This window comes from Portunus trituberculatus, chromosome 50, assembly GCF_017591435.1.
Source record: "Portunus trituberculatus isolate SZX2019 chromosome 50, ASM1759143v1, whole genome shotgun sequence".
NCBI classification, from domain to species: Eukaryota; Metazoa; Arthropoda; class Malacostraca; order Decapoda; family Portunidae; genus Portunus; species Portunus trituberculatus.
The window spans coordinates 5,530,020-5,554,759 of NC_059304.1; the positions used below are offsets into that span (position 1 = coordinate 5,530,020).

General features: G+C 43.6%; 1 protein-coding gene and 1 long non-coding RNA gene across 4 annotated transcripts in view; one reads left to right on the top strand and one right to left on the bottom strand.

Moving 5' to 3' along the window:
* Positions 1 to 2,710: 2,710 nt before the first annotated feature.
* LOC123499997 (nesprin-1-like) overlaps positions 2,711 to 24,740 on the bottom strand; it is a 31,687-nt gene continuing 9,657 nt past the window's right edge. The window contains exons 2-12 of one of the 3 annotated variants that reach the window (XM_045248586.1): positions 16,914 to 17,112; positions 14,133 to 14,284; positions 13,558 to 13,732; positions 12,913 to 13,388; positions 12,583 to 12,643; positions 12,214 to 12,219; positions 10,070 to 10,078; positions 7,985 to 7,990; positions 5,705 to 5,967; positions 5,180 to 5,338; positions 2,711 to 4,510 (exon numbers count right to left, since the gene is read on the bottom strand). In XM_045248586.1, the coding sequence (XP_045104521.1) occupies positions 4,337 to 4,510; positions 5,180 to 5,338; positions 5,705 to 5,967; positions 7,985 to 7,990; positions 10,070 to 10,078; positions 12,214 to 12,219; positions 12,583 to 12,643; positions 12,913 to 13,388; positions 13,558 to 13,732; positions 14,133 to 14,284; positions 16,914 to 17,112 (1,680 nt within the window). In that variant the 3' untranslated portion in view covers positions 2,711 to 4,336. The remainder of the gene's footprint in view (positions 4,511 to 5,179; positions 5,339 to 5,704; positions 5,968 to 7,984; positions 7,991 to 10,069; positions 10,079 to 12,213; positions 12,220 to 12,582; positions 12,644 to 12,912; positions 13,389 to 13,557; positions 13,733 to 14,132; positions 14,285 to 16,913; positions 17,113 to 24,740) is intronic. The other 2 variants (XM_045248588.1, XM_045248589.1) reach the window with 2 other exon arrangements.
* LOC123499999 overlaps positions 14,256 to 24,740 on the top strand; it is a 114,269-nt gene continuing 103,784 nt past the window's right edge. The window contains exons 1-2 of the long non-coding RNA XR_006673144.1: positions 14,256 to 14,346; positions 23,455 to 23,531. This is a non-coding gene — a long non-coding RNA (uncharacterized LOC123499999). The remainder of the gene's footprint in view (positions 14,347 to 23,454; positions 23,532 to 24,740) is intronic.

The window sequence follows — 24,740 nt, forward strand, 5'->3', positions numbered from 1 at the left end:
CACACACACACACGGAGAGAAATAAGAGTCGAAGAAAACTGGTAATTATTGGACGCGTCTTGTTTTAACTTTTCGTACGTGGCGTCGTTTTGGGAGGAAATGTGCGTGCGTGCGTGCGTGCGTGCGTGTCAGGGAAAAGGAGACGAGATGTGTGTGTGTATATGTGTGTGTGTGTGTGTGTGTGTGTGTGTGTGTGTGTGTGTGTGTTGTGAGTGTCCAGCAATTTTGACACGCCTTTCCTAAGTCTACATAAATGAAGATTGTTTTTCTCGTGGCTCAGTATTTCACGAGCAGCTTATTTATGTTTAATGATTCTTTCAATTATACGTTTTTGGGGATTTAACTTGTAATATGGTGTGACAAATGGATGATATGCAGTGTTCCTTGTCTCTTGTGATGTGGGCGTTCCTTGGCACTGTGTCGACAAGTGTGATGTTTATATACTCTTAGACTTCCCTCCATCACCTAATGAGTATGTTGTTTTGTGATAAGAGAATTCCGTTCAACATGTTAATCTTCTTTTAATGAGATAGTGTTGTCTTAGCGACGAATGCAGAACTAATAAACACACATAGATTTCACTTTATCACTTATGAATGTTCTTTTTTAACGTAGAAATAGTAAATAAGGAAATTTAAGAAGGAAAGCATGTAAGTAGTGATATCAAGTGTGACCAGCAGCGTCCGTCTACCTGATTCAGTCCCAAAGTGACGGTCGGTGTGAGGCGTGTGAAACTCATCCTCCTGGATTATCAAGCGTGAAGGAAGTCTCTCCCTGTCAGATTTCCACGACTTGGTTTGGAATAAGTTTGGAATAAAGTCAGAATTCTAAAGCGGTCTTATCATCCACTTACACTGAATCTTCCAAGTCCCGTAACGAAGTGTAATGTGGCTTTATGTCCTGAATATCCGCGGAAGGAACCAGTCGGAAAGAAATCGAAAAATCTTCTATTATCAGAATTCACGCTTGACGAGATCCTAGGGAGTCCCATGAGACTGAATCAACCCCGCCCCGGATTACATTACGCATTCTTTCACTGCCCCGAGATTGCATTCACCCCCCCCCCCCACATCCACTTCCCCGTGAGGTTGAGTGACTGCTCTGCTTCCCTTTTTGCAGGCGACGAGCTGAAGGTGTGAAGGTGTGAAGGTGCGAAGCTATGTGTGTGTGTGTGTGTGTGTGTGTGCAACTGGTGCTTCATGTTATAATTCCATTATGTTGTTCATTTGTGTGGGTGCGCGTGCGTTCATCTATTCAAGTGTACAAGTATTATCGCATTATACCCGTGTGTGTTTAAATTATTGTGAAAGTTGCTAGGAAAAACACACTCCCAGTTTGCACATAAATCCAAAAATTTGCATCTGTTCAGGGAGGCGTGCGTGTAGTAAATGCTGATTTCTTTTTAAACATTTTAATCAAATCAAACGTACCATCCCTTCGAGCTCCCTAACTGCAACATATTACTGGCGCCTCACCTACTGCCGTGTGCCTGCCACACCTCGGCCTTTGCTGGTGAGATCCTTTATGCATTTTGTTTGAATTTGATCTTTATTGCTCTCTCTCTCTCTCTCTCTCTCTCTCTCTCTCTCTCTCTCTCTCTCTCAAGATATCATATATATATATATATATATATATATATATATATATATATATATATATATATATATATATATATGTTCATATATAAATATATATATATATATATATATATATATATATATATATATATATATATATATATATATATATATATATATTATATATATATATATATATATATATATATATATATATATATATATATATATATATATATATATATATATATATATATATATATACACACACACACACACACACACACACATCACATACACACACACACACACACACACACACACACACACACACACACACACACACACACACATACACATACATGCAGTGACAGTCTAGCAAAGCAGATGCACAAAGCCAACATTCCTTTGCTCCCGTGCGACCTGAGCACAAAATTAGGGGCGACAGGTGCGAAAATGTAATTATTTCGTACTTAAGGCCGCTGACAGGTGTGTCCCGAGGACGTGGTAGTGGTGGTGGGAATGAAGGAGGGAACATCTCGTTTAAATATGCCGTTAATGTCCTATTCTATTTCATATTCGTAGACTTATATATGCTTGCATGCACGAATAATTCATCCTTACAACTTCATAATTCACCATGTATCATGATAATTGCTTGTGTCATCTCAGGTTGTCTGAGCGTCTTTCACCTCTGAGAAGAGGCAAAGCTTGTCCTGGTAAGGATTGTACCACACCATTCTTGATCTGTCCACTGGAGTCAGCTTCATGTTGATGGCAATTAAGCGTGTGCCAACATGGAGACCTACCACAGCCGTCTATGCCAACAGCACAAGCTTACCATTCCGTCCACGCTAAGCTCTACGTCTCCCCGGCATTGTGTAAGAACACTGTGTTGGTCCCTGACGTACAGGACTTCATAACTTTATACGGACATACATATCCAACTAACCGTAACTTAACATATTCCACTTACTCGTACATCTTAAACTTAAACTTTTCTTTCCAAGCCAGATTTCATAGTAAAATAGCAACTGAAGTCTTCTTTGCGTCTCCTTAAAATAAATGAACGAGAACACGAACATTTACGACACACAGACAAACATGTAGGAAAGGATAATGAAAACCTTGCAGGTAGAAAGTGAAATATTTGCTCGAGGTTCCAGATCAAACACAAAGGTGGCGCTATGAGTAGGTCTACTTAGAGCTTAGGATGACGGTTGACTGTCTACACCTGGCTGGGACACGTGGCGCCTAATGATAGCGCTCGTACAGGTTAAATAGGTAACTGACGAAAATATGTGTATCTTTATAACCTCATGTGACATTTCCCTCCCGTGCTTCACACTTCACGGTGGAGGTGGAAGTGCTGCCACCACTGCGTGTCGTAAAGGGCGACTTCAGTGGATGGAACAAGGGCACTGAGACCCCTGTTGGTACAATTATTTATGATGTTAGTCTGGTACGAGTATATATGTATCTTTGTGAACTATCTATATGCCTTTATAAAACTAAAACATCACGTAATGACTATACACTAGTAAGCATGTGTCGGAAAGGTGATAAATTCCTCTTGGTATATTCACTTTCAAAAGATTATTTTACTGTTTTCATTTTATGGGGAACTCAAAAAAATAAAAGAAGAGAAAGTATTACAGAAAATTTTCTTCCGTTCTGGAGTAAAATCTTCTGGGATAATCCAGAAGAAAACTAAAGAGAACCAAAAAAACATAACGTGCCAATGGTTTACCGAATGACTTGGAAACATAAAACAGGAAAAGAAAGCAAAATAAAATAATAAGGGAAAAAAATATGAAGGAATAAAAAGGTAGTTGTATGGATCGTGATTCCTCCTTCCTTGAGGTTCTTAGTTGAACTGGAGGAAAATTTATGGCGGGGCTGAGGAGACTATCAGAGGTCATTACTCTTTCCTCCAGGGCGGGAGGAACATTCATCACATCTCCCTCCCTCCCTCATTTATGAATATTTCTTACTGCCAGCCTCGCCCCGCCGCGCCGAGCCCCGCCCTCTCTGTCAGCAGGGAGAGGGCTGAGAGTAGAGAGATGGAAAGACGTACGTGTATGTGTGCATGTGTGCGTTATGTGTAGTGATGCCTTGGTCTAGGGACATTCAAAAGGTCACCAGAAGGCATGCGGCGGAGCAATGAAGCACGTGACCACCGCGAGATGGCAGTGTTTGGGCGAGTCCTCAAAAACTGGTCTGCTCTCCATGTCTTCTTTGTCTGGTAAAAGGGAGTCTCAAGATATTGTGAAAGGTCCTTTTGTTTCTCTTTTCATCTCTCTCTCTCTCTCTGTCTCTCTCTCTCTCTCACGCACACACATATACACACACACATATTCACTTGTCCCAGGGCAGGGTCTGTTGCTAGACGCGTGCACCGTGGCAGCGAGGGCTCCGCGCCCCTCCTCGTCCATTTCGCACAACACACTGATAATATCTCGTCCCTTCCTTGACGCCAGAAATTTTTTTTATATGGAATTTTAAAGGGAGGAACGAGACGATCCTTCCCTACCGACATGTTGTACACCACGCCCCCTGTTACTCATTCTTGCATTCACCACACTCTCTCCCACACACCACAAACCACACACGCCTCGGGGATAGGAAAATATGTCCCCAATCAAGCGAGGAATGGAAGGACACACGCCTCGTTCCTCCCTTCACGCCTGCGCATCGTACCTCCTCCTCCTTTTCCTTTGCTCTTTCTTCTCCTCCTCCTCCCAGATGGCCGGCGGGATTTAGACAGCCTGGAGCAGCTTCACCTTCTTGTCGTTGATTTCCTTGAACGTCTTGAAAATATCTTCCAGAGAGGACACGTCGGGGGTGTCAATTCCGGGTACGTTGGCAATGGTCTCTGTTAGGTTATCGGTGACCTTCTTCAGCTCAGACCACGTGTCACACAGCTCCTGGATCTAGGAGGGAAGACACACGCGTCAGTATTGCAAGAAGGATGTAACGTGTTAAGATTGTGGCCTCTACATCTTTGCTTTAAAAATCCTCATCATTTACGAAAAGAAGCATTACAAACAATATCAAACAACGAAGTCTCTGTATCCTTCCTACGTTCTGCACAATCCTTTAATAGATTACAGCTCTCTACAGGATAATATAAGTTCCCCATAATCAGTCCCGCAGGTATTAAGTTAACTTATGAATAATGCCGATTATTTTATCTTCCACTTGAGATTGTCTCTCTTTTTGTGAAGTGGATTAAGTGACTTTTCTTTACCCATTATCAAAGAGAGAGAGAGAGAGAGAGAGAGAGAGAGAGAGAGAGAGAGAGAGAGAGAGAGAGAGAGAGAGAGAGAGAGAGAGAGAGAGAGAGAGAGAGAGAGAGAGAGAGAGAGAGAGAGTACTTAAAGAGCATATCAGTTCAGAGAGAACACTTAAAGAGCATATTACAAAGTTACCAGAACATGAAGATATAAAGCATTCACTTCAGGTTTTTCATTCTTCGCCCACAAAAGGACTTAGACTTTTTATCTTTGTATGTACGATTGCTCCAATCTCTTTCGCCCCGGTCCCACTTCTCCTCTCCCTATCCAGCCAAGTCCCGCCTCCACCATCTCCCCTGCCCTCACCTTAGTCACGCGATCATCGGCCACCTTCTTGACGGTGTCCCAGCGACTGGTGAGCGTCTCCACTTCGTTGTCAGCCTTGGTCTGTTTCTCCATGTGTGACCTGGAATCCGCGGCAGCGTCCAGCTTGCCTTTGTTTTCTGAGCATCCTTCCTGGAATTTCTGAAATAACACGAAGAAGGGTTCACTGAGTTTTTTCTGCTATTGCATTTTGTTTTATTTATTTTATTTTATTTGAATGTCTTTCTTTTATGTTACTGTAACACTTTTTTTCAATAATCTTGCCTGAATCTACCACAGAGTTTTGTATTCTCATGATATTCTTGAAATCTCTAAGGTGTACTATGCATTCCATTAATGTAATAATTTTCCAGTTTTCTCTTTCGTTTTCTTTTTAGGATAATTATCTCGACACAATTAAAAACGTTCATAAAATTCCCCCACTCTAAAATGTTGCAGTGATAGTGACAATTGAAACTCTCTGCGTCCAAAGGTGCCTTTAATTAGATAAGATCTGACTGGGCTCACCTTGACAGTCTCCAAGAGAGCGAAGGCGTCCTCAATCTTAGAAGGCTTGACCAGGGCAGTTTTGGCCACAGTCTCGGCGCTGTCCATCCAGGGCTTGAAGTTCTTGACGCCGTGCAAGTAGTCGGCGAAGTACTTCTGGTCCTGCGTGATAGATCCCGCCTCCATCTCCACCTTCTCGTGCAGGTCAGTGATGGTCTCCTTAATGGTGAAGAACTCCTTCATGTGATTAAGTGCTGTCTCATTGGTCTGGCCTTCCTCGGACTCTGGTAGTGGAAGTGGAAGGGAACGTCAGCTTGTGCAAGGCTCAGCGCCAGGGTGGGTTTGGGGCCAAGGGGTCACTATGCAATATAAGATTAATTATAGGAAGTAATTCAAAATTCCCCGTTGCTGTAAACTGCACCTATGGCGAGACATTGATGTAAATTCTAATGAGAAGAGCCGAGGTGCAAAGAAAAATTAGATTCGTTAAAGATTAACAATGAAGATGGACAACTGAAAAACAACACTAATTTGGCAAGGTGAAAACAATATTTTATTCTGGACCATGTTTTTCATAACGAGGTGAAAAGAAATAATGGACTCATGAATCAAGGGAAGCAATGGTAGAGGGAAATTACATTTTTTAGTTACACTTTGATCAGTTTATTAAATTTGTTAAAGTTAGAAGTAATAGTAGCTTCCACGGTGAAGTACTGATAAGGACTTATTAGTAAAATAAAAAGTCAATCCCCAACATTTCCAAAAAAAAGAAAAAAAAAGAAGAAATATAATCCACTGTAAAATATATTCTGCTGATTCTCTGAGTTGTCATGTGTTGCACTGAGGAGCGATCCTGTGTGCTGTCCTGTCTTTCATATAATGATATATGAAAAAAATGCCTAAATCTTCTTCTCACTTTGTCTTTAGATATTCATGTCAATTCAATTGACTGTATACCACTAGAGTGCAAGTGTCATGCAGAGTTGTTAATCATGAGACTTCGCCCTGTGTAATTTTTATCATGTCAAGCTACGTTAAAATGTCCAAAAGTGGAAGTGCTCCTTTTTTTTTTTATATTGGTGTGTGTTCCTTTTTTCTGTTGTCACGTGTTCCATGTTATCAATGAATGTGGCCATTCCTTTATAGATATATTTTTTGACAACAATAATTAACGAACCCCAACGAAAGCACTGTGTTTGTCTATTAGTGAAATCAAATTGAATGTGAGCGAGCGAAAATATATTGTTGTATATATTCCCTACGTTGTTAGCGCCAGTATCCATTATTGGTTTAACTTCCCGTTAAATCAGTGGAGAACCAAAAGAGTAAATAAGATTAATCAACTCAAAAAAAAAAAAAAAAATAGATAAATAAAAAAAACGAAAAACAGAAAAGGAAATGAAACAAGAAAAGAATGCACTTCCAGTGTTAGGCAATCTTCAAACTCTTGATGTCAGCTCGCGTAAAAGATCGAAACAATAAAAGAAGACACACCGAAGTAAACCTTTAGCTTGAAACAAAAAGAGACAAACTAAAGGAGCGAGCGGCAGATGCAAATTAAATATAAAAATAAAAAAACAATGGTTACGCAACAGCAAAACGTAAATATGGCAGAACACAGCAGAACAAAGGCTCTTTTAGGGAGTGAGCGAGAAGAAATCATTCCCATCATTTTACCGTTTGATATTCTCTACACTTTTCATTTCTCCCTCTCCCTCTCTCTCTCTTTCTCTCGAAGACTGCCGGGGAAGGAGGGGCGGCCGGCGCTTGGTGCTGCAATAGACAAACACAGACCTGCTTGATTCGTCCGTCCAGCAGCACCTCTGCTGAAGAAGGCTTCCTCTCCACACCTCAACCGTTAACTCCATCTTAAACTCTCTCTCTCTCTCTCTCTCTCTCTCTCTCTCTCTCTCTCTCTCTCTCTCTCTCTCTCTCTCTCTCTCTCTCTCTCTCTCTCTCTCTCTCACACACACACACACACACACACACACACACACACACACACACATGCACACACTACAAAAAAAATTATTAGGGTACAATTATCTTTCCCCTTGACGAAGCAGCCACCATTAACACCCTCAAAAGAAACACTGTAAAGATGCCGGCACCAACAATACACCGCAACGCAGGGCTAAAAACCTTAATTTGCTGCCCTGTGTTTTCCGGAAGCTATCCTCCCTGCAGTGCTACCAACCCCGCGGCGCCAGTGTCAGCGTTGCCAGAACCACGAGAGGAGGAGCCAGCGCGTGTGGTGCTTGCAAGGCGTGAGGTAAAAGGGAGCAGGTGTGAATGGCTTACCTTCGCCTGTGGTAGTGATGGTGGTGGTGGTGCGTCAGGGCGAGGCGGGTCGTGGCATGGGGGAAGGAATACGGTAAATATGTGAGTTAAAACAGCAGAGAGGCACTTCAGGTAATATTAATCTATGGACACGTTATTATAGGAAGATGTGAATAGAAAAAATAAGAAAAAAAAAATAGAAAGCGACAAAATCCATGAAGGTAATCCAAATCAACAAACACACACACATACAATTTGTGCGTGTGTGTGTGTGTGTGTGTGTGTGTGTGTGTGTGTGTGTGTGTGTGTGTGTGTGTGTGTGTGTGTGTTTCTGACAAGGACCACAAAAAGACACTAACTCGCAAGCTGATGCAAAGTTAGCCTCATTATAAATCCTAGTGGTGCAGATGCAGAAAGAACATATCACTGAAAATACTCGCCAGCATAACCGATAACACAGAATCCCAACACAGATTTTACGCTGGAAATACATTGCACAAACAAATTGATTCGAGCTCGGAAGGGGGGGGGGTCAGAGAGAGAGAGAGAGAGAGAGAGAGAGAGAGAGAGAGAGAGAGAGAGAGAGAGAGAGAGAGAGAGAGAGAGAGAGAGAGAGAGAGAGAGAGAGAGTGTGTGTGTGTAAAAGGGTTACCAAGGATAGTATATTCACCACCGAAAGTTCCACAATATTCCAAGAAGAGAAAATAAGACAAAAAAGAAACGGAAGAGGACAATCGTTTCTCATATTCTAGCGCTGCGTTTTTCTCGTGCTCGGTTCGATTTGCATAGGAAAGGTGAGACGAGGAACAGAGGCACCGAAGAAAACGAGGAGATACACAAGAAAGGACATGAGAGGCGAGGAAAATTGGAAAAGAGAAATGAGGGAAGGAAGAGGAAGGTAAACAGAAAAAGAGAACTATTTACTATTGTTGCCTTCTTGTGTCTATGAAGCTCTTGGTTTTAAGGTGGATCGTAAAGTGGCGTTGAGGTTTATTTATCGTCTTTTCATTCTAAGAAGGCCGTCACTGAGGGTTGGCAAATATGGTGAAAGAGGAGAGGTTTGGAAGGCGGGGGCATTTTACTCAAAAAAGTGTGGACATGGCCGACTTCTATATAAAAACCGGGGAAATGACTTGCTCTGTGGAGTGAAGGTGCGCACAGGAGATGGAAAGACGGGTATTACGGGAAGTGCAAAGTGTGGAGAAGGGAAGGGGATGGTTAGGGACGAAGCGCACGGTGAGAGAAGGGGGAATATTAACGTAGCTGCTACAGGGTGGAGGGGGAAAGGCGAATAGGTGTCATGTTGCGAGTCAGGACTGTAAAGATCAATTGGGGACTGAAGGCGAAGCACCAGAAGATCAAAGGGCAAGACACCATCAGGGCCGCGGATGTGAGGGATGGAGGCGTATGAAGGGTAATGGAACGAGCACTGTGGGAGGATATGGATCTGTAGCAAAGTATGTCACAGACTCAAGTCATAGAAAACACAGAGGAACGAACAGACGACGCACTCAACAACATTTCAAAGATTAAGTAGAGAATTTATATCACACGAACAAAACACTTAAAACACAAGCGTAAAAAATATGTCTGAGACTCAGGTGGTTATAATCAATGTGAAAGTGAGACACAACATCGGCTACTGACAAAGAGGAGGCGCCACACTCCGCCGGACAGTGGCTACCTTCACCATGTGCAGCCTGGGACTTCAACATTCTCCATGGACAAATGTGGAAATATTTCAGCATGAGTGTTATCTTGGGCTGCGAGTCTTATATTCCCGATATTGATTCGGGAATGCCAGATGCTATAAGATATTTGTATCTAAATTTACATACTGCATAAAGAAAATACAAGACTGGTGATAGATTAATCCCAGTGTGAAATTTTACGTTTGCAGCTTGTGACTGGTGCAGAGGGTATGTTAATCCTGCCAGCAAGAGGGAGGTGACAGGACAAAAAGTGAAACAATCAAGATGGAAATATTAGGACATGGTCAATTCCTCTTTCTAAAAATAAATAGAAATCCTGCCTCACATTATTTTTTTGCCATTGTAATAAAAAAAAAACGTAAATCGAATGAGGTTCTCCTCTCTCTTTACTTACCTTCGACAGCTATGTGTGGATGAGGCATGAGCATCAGTCAATGTGGTGAGAGGATGGTTGGTGGTGGCGGGCAGCAGTGAATCCAAAGGAAAAAAAGAGAAAGAAAGAAAAAAAAATGAAGTAAATCATAAAAAAAATATGTCCTTGCTATACTTTCCCCTATCAATTCCGAATTTATTGGAGTGAGATTAAAAAAAATGCATTCTATATGGTGCGCCGCCCCCTCCTCCACGGACTGTGAACCGTCAGTGTGGATTCAGGTGGCGGGGTTGCCTTGTTGCTATTATCGCGGGAAGACCTCCGCGTGCAGCCAATGATTGCTCTCTCCAACGAATTCCAAATTGCATACATTTCAGAATTTATTGGCACTACAAAAAAATCTACAAAACTCAATAAGCGGCGAGACAAATGCACTACGTACTGTAAAGCATTAATGGTAAATGAAGCATTTATTGCATCAATGTCTACTACCAGACATGACACACTTAAAGAAAATGGCATTTCTATAAAAAAATATCAAAATAAAAATGTTGAAAATGTTTATGATGGAATGTGAAAGTGAACAGCAAGTCCTTTAGCATTAGTATTAGTACACATATACATATATATATATATATATATATATATATATATATATATATATATATATATATATATATATATATATATATATATTGCAGAAAGTAAATGAAAATATGATTTTTGAAGGGTAAGAGAGAGGAGATAATGTCGTTGTAGGATTCCTGAAGGCGATCTTGACGACGTCACCAAAAAAAAAATACAAAGGCAGACACCGGCATGGGGGGCCGCGGAACACCACCACACGTCACTGCACTCGTTATTCCACAGGAGGGAACCATCAGGACAGCAAGGAAGAGGGTCGTCACACCTCCCATCCCGACACTCTGGTTATCGGGTCAAAACAAGTCGGGAACACACAATGTCAAACTACCTTCAGGTGATTCAGCATGGCATGTATTAAAAGAGAAATTAGAATTGTTATAGAAAGAAATCCACACTGTTGAAGTTTATGAGTCCTTCTAAACTCTACCTTAAGTCAGTGAGGAAATACAAAACGGTTTGGGCGTCCGTGTCTGTCCCGGCTGGTGTGCGGGTGGCACACCGCCCCCACAACACTGATTAATATTTCAATCTTATTACATTTTGTTCTAGGCATCGTCCTCAGTCGTGCGTGCGTGCGTGTGTGTGTGTGTGTGTGTGTGTGTGTGTGTGTGTGTGTGTGTGGACACACACACACACACACACACACACACACACACACACACACACACACACTTTATTGTTGTGAAAAAAATCATTCTGCACGTAACAGAGCAAACTTTTTAAATAAAACATTCAATTATTTATAATTTGACGTTCGTAATAATTATTAATTTCTATTGACAGCGTCATGAATGTAACTCTGAATATAAGCTACGAGAAAATATAGACACTAATATTCTCACGCTGTGTTTTCAGGTATTACCTCCACTGAATTCAAATAAAGCGTCATGACAGAGCATTAAAGCAGTGTGAAGGTGTTTGCTGTTAAATGTACTGAGGAGGACGCCAGAAACCTCCGCCACCCCTGCAGGTGAGGAGGATAGGGGTGAGCGGCACCGGCTGCTGCTGCGGCTGCGGTGGTAGTGGCTGGAACACCATAACCGATATAATTGGTGATTCGGGTTCCTCTTTATTTTCTACCTCCTGTGTGTCGAGGTGTGTATCTCTAATAGTCCTTCACTTTTCAGGGACATCAATCTAGTAAGAGGCTACTGGTATGAACATAGAGACAAAGACAGACAGATATATAAGCATGCTGGCACACACACAAATACACACACACACACACACACACACACACACACACACACACACACACACACACACACACACACACACGCACACAGTTCATGCATTAGGCGACTTCAGCCTAAAATGCCTTTCGCGGGTCTCGTGCCGCTTGTCACAGACGCGCCGCTACCACTACTGATGCACAGCGGCAGGCGTTGGTGGTGACATGCGGGGTGCAAGAGGCGTCTCGAGTAAAAGCTGCCTCGACCCCCGCAAGACCCACCATCGGGCACACATTAGTGGAGCGAACCCTGAGGGAGAATATAATCGCCTAACTTGCCGCGACTTACCCGGAACTGTGGGCAGGCGGTGAGATGGCACGCCGCAGGCAGAGAGAAGAGGAAGAGAAAAAAATGTTAATACAGAGAGATCCGGAAAGGCATAAGCATAATTAAAGTCATTGATCAATTACATATGGGTCCTTCTATTTAGCGTCAAAGCAATATGGTGAATGGAACAGTAAGTCTTCTCACTTTGTAGCTCATTATGCATGTGTCCTTCCAAATAGATTTACTAAATCATAAACGATATTGGAGAACTTCTTGTACTTTCAGCACAAATGACCTGACATATTTGGCTTAAAATATGACAGAGGCACAAGTCAGCCTGACAGGGTATGAGGCACGTGGCTGGCTTTCCCTGATGCCATGCTTCCTTACCGTCAAACAGGAGGTGACACTCGGCCTCCAGTGGCTCCAACAATGGCAGTCTCTCGTTGACCTGCAGAGATGCGCGAGGTGGATGGTTAGGAAGGAGTGCGGCAAGATTATACAGGGAGGGCAAGTAAATAAAAAATAGTTCCTGTGTGTTGTAACTTGTATGTAAAGGATTTTATTCTTAATGAATGTTACTATTCATAGCAAAACTATAACTAGCTCTATATGAACAAAGCTCAAAGGAAGAATGAGTTCCATTACTTCAAAGGGGATTAATTGCTTCACAACGTAACAATGTACACTGTTGTGATCCAATTAAGATGCATGTCTTACCTGTCCCTGGAGGTCAAAGATCTCCTTCACACGGTCTTCCGGGGACAGGTCAGTAGAGCCCGTGATGAAGTTGAGCTTCTCGCACGCCGGCATCATCCAGGCGCGCAGCTCAGCCAAAGTGTCCACGAACTTGTGTAGCGTCTTGTTGAACTCCGTGAGCTCAGCGAGAGTCTTGTCCACCTTCTCAATGATGGTCTTCCTTTCGTCGATTTCAAGAATTTCCTTCTCCATGAACTCGCGCTTGTCCTCGCCCGCCAAGCTCACAATGGTCTTGAAACTTTTGGTGATGATATCATAAATATCCAGTCCAGACTTCTTGAACTCGGCGGCCTTTTTCTTCTTCCTCTCCAGCCAGTCCGTGCCTTTCTTAGGATCGTAGATTCTCTTGTAGGTCTTGAACTGCTCCTCCAGGGCCTCGATGGGAGTGTAGATGGCCTGGCGCTGGTGCTCATAGGTCTCCCAATCCTTGAAGGTGACTGGGTGGGAAAAAATAGAGGAAACATGTTAAAGCAATTATGGAATAGAAACAGAGAACCAGTCATAAAAGAATGATGTTGAAATGATATATATCATTATCATTTACAAGATTATATAAGGATAGAAAGATAAAACTTACAAGAGGCAGGAGACAAAGGAGTTACTCACAGTTAAGAAGAGCGATACGTTCCTGAGCCTTTTGGTTGGTATCCTTCCATGTCTCCTCCAGCTTCTTTATCTCACGCTCCAGGAAAGACGGCGCGTTGGGGTTGGACATGAGCTTCTGGCCGCGGCGCTTCAGTTCGTTGTAGATGGGGGCCTGGTTCTCAATGGTCCTCAGCACCTGGAGGCAGAAGGTCGCATCGTGGGAAGAGAAGCTTGAGAGTGAGCAAGAAGAACTTCAGAGTAACCAGTATATCGTGCGTAAGGTGACGATGAAGTGATGATGGTGTTATCAAAAAAGCTAATAAAACGTCAGGAAATACAGGTAAAACAAAATATATGAGTACATTCACCAGATCCATTACTAAATTTTCTATATGGCTGCCTTTCAAAATTTATATACTCTTTTGGTTTCTTAACTACAGATGTTTTTTCCATCACCTCACGTAGCAGTACTATTTTATATACACCACAAATAGCACCTAATATCTCTCTCTCTCTCTCTCTCTCTCTCTCTCTCTCTCTCTCCATACATGCATACATACATAAAACAATAAGACACAAACTTCTCCCAGTCTCACCTTCTCTTGCTTCTCGATCTGCTCCTCACACATGTCCATATTGTGAGGGTGGATCTCCTTGCAGGACAGGTGGCGCTGCTCGTTGAGGACCTTCATGACAGGGTGGATGTCGTCACCGAACGCGTAACACTCCGAGTAATGATCGACTTTACCTGAGGAAGGGAAGGGTGAAGATGCTGGCGACCCCCTCCTGCCGCCCTCATTAGTGTGTTATGTGAGTGTGTATACCCGAGAGAGAGAGAGAGAGAGAGAGAGAGAGAGAGAGAGAGAGAGAGAGAGAGAGAGAGAGAGAGAGAGAGAGAGAGAGAGAGAGAGAGAGAGAGAGAGAGAGAGAGAGAGAGAGAGAGAGAGAGAGAGAGAGAGAGAGAGAGAGAGAGAGAGAGAGAGAGAGAGAGAGAGAGAGAGAGAGAGAGAGAGAGAGAGAGAGAGAGAGAGAGAGAGAGAGAATATTCAGAGAGAAAAGTGCAGGAATAATAGTAACAGTTAGGAAATACCTACAAAAATCATTTGCTATTACATATAGAAAATTTTACACTTTATTTTTTGTTGTCTTAGTGTATTTGTAAAGGAAGAATGGCAATGGCGATGAAGGAAAGGGAGAGGATCCACAAATGTAAAAGGAGAGGAAAGGATAGAAGATGGGTAGGAGAAAGGAAGACTCAAAGACATAACCACATTCTTGGCGTGGCATCACACATACATACATCACATCACAGCTAACACAAGTTTCCGATGCTGTGAAACCCGATACTAGTGACTGACAGGTATCGTGGAACCCACAATGAAGGCACAAAGAAGGTAACTGTTGACTCACTAAGGCGGACAAAGGCTCTGCTCGACGCCTCATAAGCTACGGTGAGGAAAAGGCTCAGGGACACTAAGGGGAAGACGTGTTCCTCCTTGGTGGTGTTCTGGTGGTGCGTTCTCGTCTTCAGAAGTCTGTGTTTGTGTCAGAAACTCGGAAGTAAGATAGGTGAATGCCACAGACACTATCATTGTTAGTTCTGAGTGTGTTACTGGCTGGTGACTACAGAAGAGCAAGGATCGTGTATTTCTGGCACACCTGGAGCGCTGGCAGGTGTAGGACAGCGGTAACACAAGATGGAGAGGGGATTACAAGGCTATATCGGATATCTCGTGTTTCTAGAAATGTTGTCTATATTATCTTTGCAGTCTTCTAACACACAAGGTGCAGAGGAAGGTGAGCTAGCCGACACACCAACAGACCACGCCAGCCACGCCGACACACGGCTAAGAAAATCTATCTGGTCTATCAATACTAGGAATGTGTAGGTCTTTGAGAGGTCTTGGGAGACTACGGGTACACCATCACGCACAGAGGAAACAATGGGCGGTGAAGGGCAGTTGTGCTTGGATGGGAAGAATATACATATTGTATAAAACAAATTTGACAGACACTACACAGTTATTGATATCAATGCGCAGGTTACTCACGGAGTGACGGAAACCTAATGTAGTTAAAGAAAATCAATGGACCCAGATTGTTAGTTTAAGTATTTCAACATGAATGTACACATTAAGCCTCTTCTTTGCTACTGAAATCCTATTAGTAGCAGCTTACATTTATTTTAAATAGTATTTCATAAAATAAGCTCCATCATACAGGTTAGCCTTGACAGGAATCCCACACAGCTGCCGAGTGAAACGCAGTCTTCGCGCCGAGTGTGTTTGGGTCACAACACAGGAAACAAATCCCAAGGCCGCCGCCGCTCCTGAGTGTCTTCAGCCAGACGAGTATGTTTTGACTCATTGTTTTGCAGGGAGAATGAGCTGAATGCCACTGATAAAGCATTCATCCTCAAGTGATGTAAGACGACGATTTCAGTGCGGAGACGAGCGGAGGAGGTCCATGGCTCTCATATACGAACAAAGGTTTCCAGTGTTCTGCTTACAAGATAACGCAGCGCCCTTCTCATGACTGTCCTTTTGAGAGTCCGTCCCCCTCGTGGATGTGGGCCAAGATGCTGTGTACGGTGATTGCCGGCCTGTTTATGTTCAAGCGCACGTACGCACGCACTCACGCACTCACGCGCACACACACACACACACACACACACACACACACACACACACACACACACACACACACACACACACACACACACACACACACACACACACACACACACACACACACACACACACACACACACACACACACACACACACACGAACGAACGAACGCACATAAGATAAACGATTCCCAAGAATGAAACAACTTGCATGAATTTCCAGCTTCAATGGCGGTCCAGCGAGGGCAGTGGCGTACACTGAAGTTCGTTCCTCAGACTCTAAAAGACTCGAGAAATATGAGAACGTATTTTACCGTCAAAATTCTCTCCTGCAAGCGTACCTGGTATTTATGAATATTGAGGCATTTTAGGAATCATAAATAACACACAAGACATTCAAGGCGAAATGACCACCAGGTTCTAAAACAGTGAAATTAGTAAAGTTTGACACCAGGTAATCTGCTTCCTGTGTGTGATTAGCGGCAGGTGTGTCCCGGGAGACGAGGGTCCGCCTGACACGAACCTCACTCGAGAGGTAAACTACAACTCTGCACCTCCTGAGTTTCGTTCCGGTTTAAGCCTGCTGAGCCTGCTGAATTTCCCTGCGTTAAACTGTGTTGGTGAAACGCAGCCCGGTGGGTAAACACACAGTCCATGCCGAGTTAGAGCGGCGCGTGAAGCTTGGTAATCGCAGAGCCTGACGAGGTGAAGAGCTAGAGCAGGTAGACGCTGCCTTTCAGTCACGTACTCTGTGCCTCCATGGTAGGTCCCATGAGCCCGTTGTGACGCTCTATCATGGCCTCCAATTTCTTCTTCTCCTGAGCTTTCATAGCCTTGTCGCGGCCTGACAAGTTGTCCTCATTGTCGTTGCTGTGTGTGGAGAGCTTGTCCAGCATCATGTCCAGCCAAGACTTGGTCCCCTCCTTTTCCAAGTCACGGCACAGCGACTGTATGGGAAAGAAAAGAGGCAATCATTATCTAGTGTTCCATACACTCCAGAGCCACGGAATGGTGTCAGTGTGGTAGTTCATACCAAGATAAGCATACGCCTCATTAAAGGAGAGCTATCAGACTCAAAACAAGTATAAATGGTCATTAAGGGGCTCATCAGAGTTAGGAAGGGTCATTAAGAGCTCATTAGTGTTGGTTAGCCGGCTGTGGCCAGTAAGGAAGCTAGCGCGAGCCAGCCAGACTATCTAGGTCAATCAGAATGAGGGTAAGTGAAAGCCAGACCAGAGAAACGGCCATCCGTGAAAGTGCAAGACAAAAAGGAGGGGAGAAGAGGTGCCAGCGCAGGGAAGAGGGACGCACGGGCCGAGGATTTGAAGAAGTGGAGAGTTAAAAAGACAAGGCTGCTCGGACTTGATCTATATTTTTTCACTTTTTTTTTAACATTTCACTCAGATTAAAGGAAGAATGTGTACCCGGGAGGAAAATATCGATAGGAATAAAAAAAATAAGGAGAGCGGTAAGACCAAGTGGCCCAGATAAAGATAAGTGACTACAAGAGAACGAGAGGAGTGGAATATTGAATTGGTAAGGGTGATGGAGAAGATGAAGGGATTGAGAGAGGGAGGATGGAGAGGGAGATAGGAAAGAAGGAGAGGTAGGGCAGGAAGGTCGAGAGGAAGAGCACGTTACAAAGTTTAGGAAGGAAAAACTAATGTGATTAATGAACATATGAAGGTATTTCATGCAAGAAATTGTAGAAGTAATCAGATTCGTGTTGGTAGTGTTGAAAAGAGAACTTGGAACTTATACAATTTCTAATACTTCACATGTTTTGAGTGAGAATGAAAGGCTGAACGTAATCTTGAACTCTTACCTACAAACGAAACAATTTTCAGTAGCAGAAACATAAGATTTAGGTAGATACTTTTGCCATAGGTCAATATTATGTCACCTGGCATCTGCTCTTCCACTACTTGCATATTAAACCTTACTATATCACACTAACACAGCTACTAAGTGCACTAGACTATTTCCACCAGGTGTGCGTGTGCATATCCCACCAACACCAGGTACAAATCTCCATAACATCATAACACACACCGAGAGAGAGTAAAGAAAAAAAAAAAAACACTCAACTTTACAGCCATAACTAGGAGCAAATAAATGATAGCCAGCAACAAAGTGTAAGTACCAGAACCACTGACACAATATTCCACCGCGTCCTTCCACCTCCTCCTTCCTCCTTCTTGCTCCTTCTTCCCCTCGTCCACCTTGAAAGTGCTGAGAAAGGTCGCCTCGAGGCCAAACTTGCCCCCATTAGCTCACTACTGGACAATTTGGAGGCCAGAAATATGAGGCCAATAGAGAAAGATATAGCACCACTCCGTAATAGGTCGGCCAGAGTCTTTCTCCAGATTGGGTTCGTATTTTGAGAGTTTGATTCAGGTTGCGTCTGGGGGAGGAAGGAAGGCATGGGAGGGAGGGAGGCGAGAGCAGGGAGAAGGGAAAGGAGAGAGGAGGTAAGGGAAGGATGGTAAGGAGGGAGAAAAGCAAAGGCGGTCGAGGTGGTGGTGGACAATATGAGAGAGAGAGAGAGAGAGAGAGAGAGAGAGAGAGAGAGAGAGAGAGAGAGAGAGAGAGAGAGAGAGAGAGAGAGAGAGGGACTTTTCTCTTCCTGTCTCTCGTTACTGGTGATTTTTATTTTCTATTACTTGTGAGTGCGGTGTGCGGGTATGAATGCGTCTCTCTCTCTCTCTCTCTCTCTCTCTCTCTCTCTATCACGCAGACGGGGAACACATAGGCATTGTGTTGAGTTATTTTGAAGATCGGCGAGGTCATCTACTCATAAGTGACCTTGGAAGAGACTATGATAGGAACTCTTCTACCTTCTCTCTCTCTCTCTCTCTCTGTGTATGTGTGTATGTATGTATATGTGTGTGTGTGTGTGTGTGTGTGTGTGTGTGTGTGTGTGTGTGTATACGGTTGGCACGGGAGAACGGCATGCCGCGGCCTCACACCCAGAATACACACACACATAACACCCGGCCAGCCTGTTGGGAGCGCCGCCAGCCTCCCTTACACAGCCACAACCACCATCACCACCACCACCACTCCTCTCCCTCCTCGCCTCGACACCACCACCACCACCACCATCACCACCATCACCACTCCCCTCCCTCCTCGCCTCGACACCACCACTACCACCACCACCACCATCACCACCACCGTCCACTTCCACTTCACTGGTCCAATCATAGTTCACCTCCTCTTCCTTCTCCTGTGTTGCCTCCTCTCCTCTTCTATTCTCTCTCCCTATTCCACAATATCATTTAAACTTCCCATCTATTTCCTTTAGTACACCCATTTTCAAATCTACAACTTGACTAAGACTGCTTTCTCACTCATTATTTAACTTAATTTTCCTTTCCTGCTTACTTTTTTCATCCACTCTTTTCTTCATTTACCTCTCTCTACTTCACTCCAATCACGTCGCTCCATTCACACTCCCAGCAACACACAATAACACACAAAGCAATGCGGCAAATGAGGATGGATCCCTTTCCTACTCTCTCTCTCTCTCTCTCTCTCTCTCTCTCTCTCTGTGTCGTCTCTTCTTCCTCCTCTCCGTTTCTCGTAAACACAATATGCTTTCGATTCCATTATTCCTCACTAATATTGATCTCTCTCTCTCTCTCTCTCTCTCTCTCTCTCTCTCTCTCTCTCTCTCTCTCTCTCTCTCTCTCTCTCTCTCTCTCTCTCTCTCTGATTGATGGAGGGGGAGGGAGTGTGGGAAGGGAAAAAGTGAAATGTCAAGTGATACTAATTTTTGGACCAGGCAAATATTGAATATCACATCACACTTTCCCTTGTCGGCAGGGGAGTACGTGAGGTGAGGCAGGTAGACCTATTTCTATTGTTGTTATTATTATTATTATTATTATTATTATTATTATTATTATTATTATTATTATTATCATCATGACCATTACTATTAGGGCATTGATCATGTATGTATTTTTTATAGCGTTTCCATGTCCCTGTTTACAATTATATTCGTGTCTCGTCCGTTTTTTGTTTTGTTTTGCGTACATGCTTGCTTCCCTGTTTACGGTGATATGTGTGTTTTTGCTTGCACATACACAGACAGTCAAACTAACACGCAGTCAAGGGAACTAAATGGTGTGTGTGTGTGTGTGTGTGTGTGTGTGTGTGATGGAGGAAGCATAAAGCCCCAAAAACAAGTGCAAATGATGCTTTCGAGCTAATGCACACCAGCTTGTCGAATCACACGATAACAGCTTTTGTCGACATGCCAGAAAAAATTTTTAGTCACTATGTTTCCCTCGCTTTCCCGCAACCGCCAGTTTTTCCCCTCCGTTCCGTGTCTTCTCTTTGACCCTGCAGCGAACATCCTCTGAAACCACATATTTCAACTCATCCCTACTCTCTTTTTATACGTGTTTCTTGTCTTCTCCTTCCTCAACCATCCTCTCTCATTTCCTTGCCCTCTTTAACTTCCAAAGAAAAACTCTCCACTCATATCAAACTAAAACTCCTTCATCTCAGACTTCCAGCACCAGCAACACCGGCAGCGTCTTTTTGTCATCATCATTATGTTCTCCTCGATCCTCTTCCTCCTTCTCTTCCTACTCCTTCTTCGTCCACTCACGCAGCCACAGCAATAACACCATCACTACTTCCCAACAACCACAACTCTGTCTCACCATGCACCAGGCACACACGCTTGCCCCTCGTCCGCCTCTCCCCAACAAGCACTAGTCATCTTGCCGGACGCAACATTTTTCCAGCACGGGAAGATACTCGTTTCCCGCAGTGATTCCCTGGCCGTTGCCGTGGAGTCTAAGCCCTCCAAATGGCTGCAACTTCCGAGAAAAATGAGTCTACTCAGCTGCGGGGAGGATTTCATTAAGTTTCCAGCGGCAGAGTTGAAGTGAGAGGGGAGGCTTCGTAATAATGTTGGAATCTTCATACAACAGGATCAAATGTTTCCAGCATCTCACAGCGGCGGTTATCATGAGCTCTAGTTTTCTTTGATACTTCTTGACGACCTGGGCAAGTGGCGGCCGAGGAAAGGTCTCGGGTGAACTTTGGCCGCCAGCCAGGCACGTGAACCTTTCCTGGTGTTGGTGCGGCAGCCACGAAGAGGAGGAAGCACGGAGAGGGAGAGGCGGGGATCGGGAAAGGCACGGCGGCGGGGAAATATGGAGGAAGACAGTTTGTTTGGCGTTGACGAAGTGTGAAGAAGCAGGAAAAAAGTCGAACAAAAGGAGTAATGAAGAGAGAAAGCTGAAAGGGAATAGGAGGGAAAAAATACGTGACATAAAATCGAGGAATAAAAGTGAAACTGACGAAATTGGAGCGAACCCAAAACAACACTGAAAAAATGTAAAGAAAAAAATAAAGCTTGCATATCGACACACACAACTAGACACCGTAGGCAAAATACACACACACACACACACACACACACACACACACACACACACACATATACACACACACACACACACACACACACACACACACACACACACACATACACGTGGACAAAGCATCCAAAACAAAAAATAAAGTCAAACAATTGCATTAGTCTTGTCCATAAATTTGTTACAGACCGGCTGTGGCACAAAAAAAAAAAAGTAAAGGGAAAGAAAAGAAAACATGGTAAAAAGGATAGTAGATGAAAAAAATCTATCACCAGAAAAACAAAACAAAAACAGAGAAAGCTTCGTTTGAAAGATAAAATAAAAAAAAAAGCAGCAATCTGGCAATTTCCCTTAATATGCAGATTTCCTCCCACGGGACACAGGCTGTTGAGGTCCCAGCAAAGTTGACGAAAACACAGGCAGTTACCAAAATTTGCTGGTTAACGAACGTGTCAATCATCCCCGTCCGGACAGCAGCTCCATCAACATCTAAATTGCGGTCATTACTATCGCTGTTCGTTAGTTTGTGTGTGTGTGTGTGTGTGTGTGTGTGTGTGTGTGTGTGTGTGTGTGTGTGTGGTGAGAGAGAGAGAGAGAGAGAGAGAGAGAGAGAGAGAGAGAGAGAGAGAGAGAGAGAGAGAGAGAGAGAGAGAGAGAGAGAGAGAGAGAGAATAAATATAAGATAAAGAATCAGAAAGAAGGACTGAATACCTGAAATGTGAGGGGAGGGTAACGAAAAAAGGAAAATAAGAGACAAGAAAAAAACGCCAACCCCTTTCTTTCTCTCTCTCTCTCTCTCTCTCTCCTGACATATACAACGCTCTTTTCAAATTCGAGCTTACATAATTGTCCTCTTCAAATGTTTATGGAGGCCAGGTAGATCTTCTCCCGCCCGATGTGTGTAGGTAGGTTTATGAAATGATGTCTTAGTAAATCATACCACCCTTTAAAACTTTCCTGATGCAACTGCCTTCAAGAAATAAAATCGATAGGAAGCTTGTGGTTTTACTCCGGTTAACTGACGACGATACTAGAGCCATGAAATTAAGTCAGATACTTTTAGTCCTTCCTTCTCGCACAAGTACATCCACAAGTTACGTATTCAAGTATTCAACATTCGAGTCACTGAAATAGTCAAGTCCTAGCCACCTCCTCCACGAAGCACGAACATGGTGACGGAAGAACATAACGTTAGAACGCCAGCCTATATGAAGCTAGAAAACCTAATACCTTTCCGTGGCAGCCTTCATAGGGCGTGATGGAGTGATTAGAGAAGTGAAGGCAGGGAGGTGACGAGTAGCAGAGAGGTGAATTATGAGGCGTGAGGGAAAATTCAGGTGACGAGAGAGGGTGGAAGGAAATGGTGAGGGAATGACAGGCTGTAACGTTGAGCAAATGGGGTTGAGAGAGAGAGAGAGAGAGAGAGAGAGAGAGAGAGAGAGAGAGAGAGAGAGAGAGAGAGAGAGAGAGAGAGAGAGAGAGAGAGAGAGAGAGAGAGAGAGAGAGAGAGAGAGAGAGAGAGAGAGAGAGAGAGAGAGTGAAAGACGCGATCCTCCTCTTTAAATGCTATGCTAAATGAATGCTTGCCGGAAGAACTGATTGTCTAAAAGCCTGCCTCGGGTTCATTTACTATGAGGAGCCTCGTGTGTTGGGAACGATTAGTAGGTAAAGAAATAGAAAATAAAAAAGGGTATAGGATAAAAATGCTATAGAAAAAGGTCACCCTACCCATCCTTCCTCCTCTCCCACCTCCTCTCTCTCTCTCTCTCTCTCTCTCTCTCTCTCTCTCTCTTTCTCTCTCATATACCTTCCTCTTCACTACCAAAGGACGCCAGCAGCAGGCAAAAGGAAATCTCCGCTACATTTCGTAATTAAACTCGTCCCTTTCAGAAACTGTGTTCATCCAAAGAGTAACGAACGAGCGATCGGCCGATTACGGGGAAAAAAGCGCGGAAAACTATTAAAAGGTAAGATTAAGTTGCGTAATCTCTTCAATCCCTCGCGTTATGGCTGGGCTTTGGGGCGAACTCAGGATAAAAAAAATAAACAAAAAAAAAAGACTGGAAAACCGATATCTATGAGAGCTTCTTTTACTTCATGTAGATTCTTATTTCTCGTTTTGTGCTCTCTCTCTCTCTCTCTCTCTCTCTCTCTCTCTCTCTCTCTCTCTCTCTCTCTCTCTCTCTCTCTCTCTCTCTCAAGTATCTCTCCTATTGGTTTTGACGGAATGATGGAAAGAGGGAGTGAGCGAGAAGGGAAAGGAAAGTGAAAGAAAAGGGAAAGGAATTTATGGAGTGATATCGACCACTGAGCAAGATGGATATCAGTAAACGCGTCAAAGGTAAAGTAGCGATTCTGATCACACAAAAATTAATAGACGAAAGAGTGACAGAAAGCAATAAACTTGATGGACAGATGAATGGGGACATATGTGAATGAAACCTAAAATAAAATGGGACAAAAAAAGTAAAATTATGAAAGATCATGAGAAGAAAAATACATAAGACGCAGATGATAAGTAACTGACACAGGACTAGGAATTAAACATTGAAAAGTAACCATATGGAAAGAGTTTAAATGGAAAGCCATGTACTGTGGAAAGGTACAAGTCAGTAATAGGTTGCTTGAAAGAGGCAAAAGAGGAGGAAGAGAGAGACGGACAAAGAAGGGATGGGTAGAAAAGAGGAACAGAGATAAAGGAGGTATTAGAGGAGAGTAATAGGAGAGGAGGAGAGTCACAGGGCACGGGGAGCAGCTAAGGAGGACGGATGTGGGGCGAGTCAGAGGGCAGGAGAGACGGGTGCCATTAAAGTTCTTAAGAGATAAATTCTCGAGTGACATAATGGCGAGGGATATCAGCCTGCTCCTCCATTTGCATAAGAGACAGCTGACAGGATACACACACACACACACACACACACACACACACACACACACACACACACACACACACACACACACACACACACACACACACACACACACACACACACACACACACACACACACACACACACACACACACACACACACACACACACACACACACACACACACACACACACACACACACACACACACACACACACACACACACACACACACACACACACACACACACAGAGAGAGAGAGAGAGAGAGAGAGAGAGAGAGAGAGAGAGAGAGAGAGAGAGAGA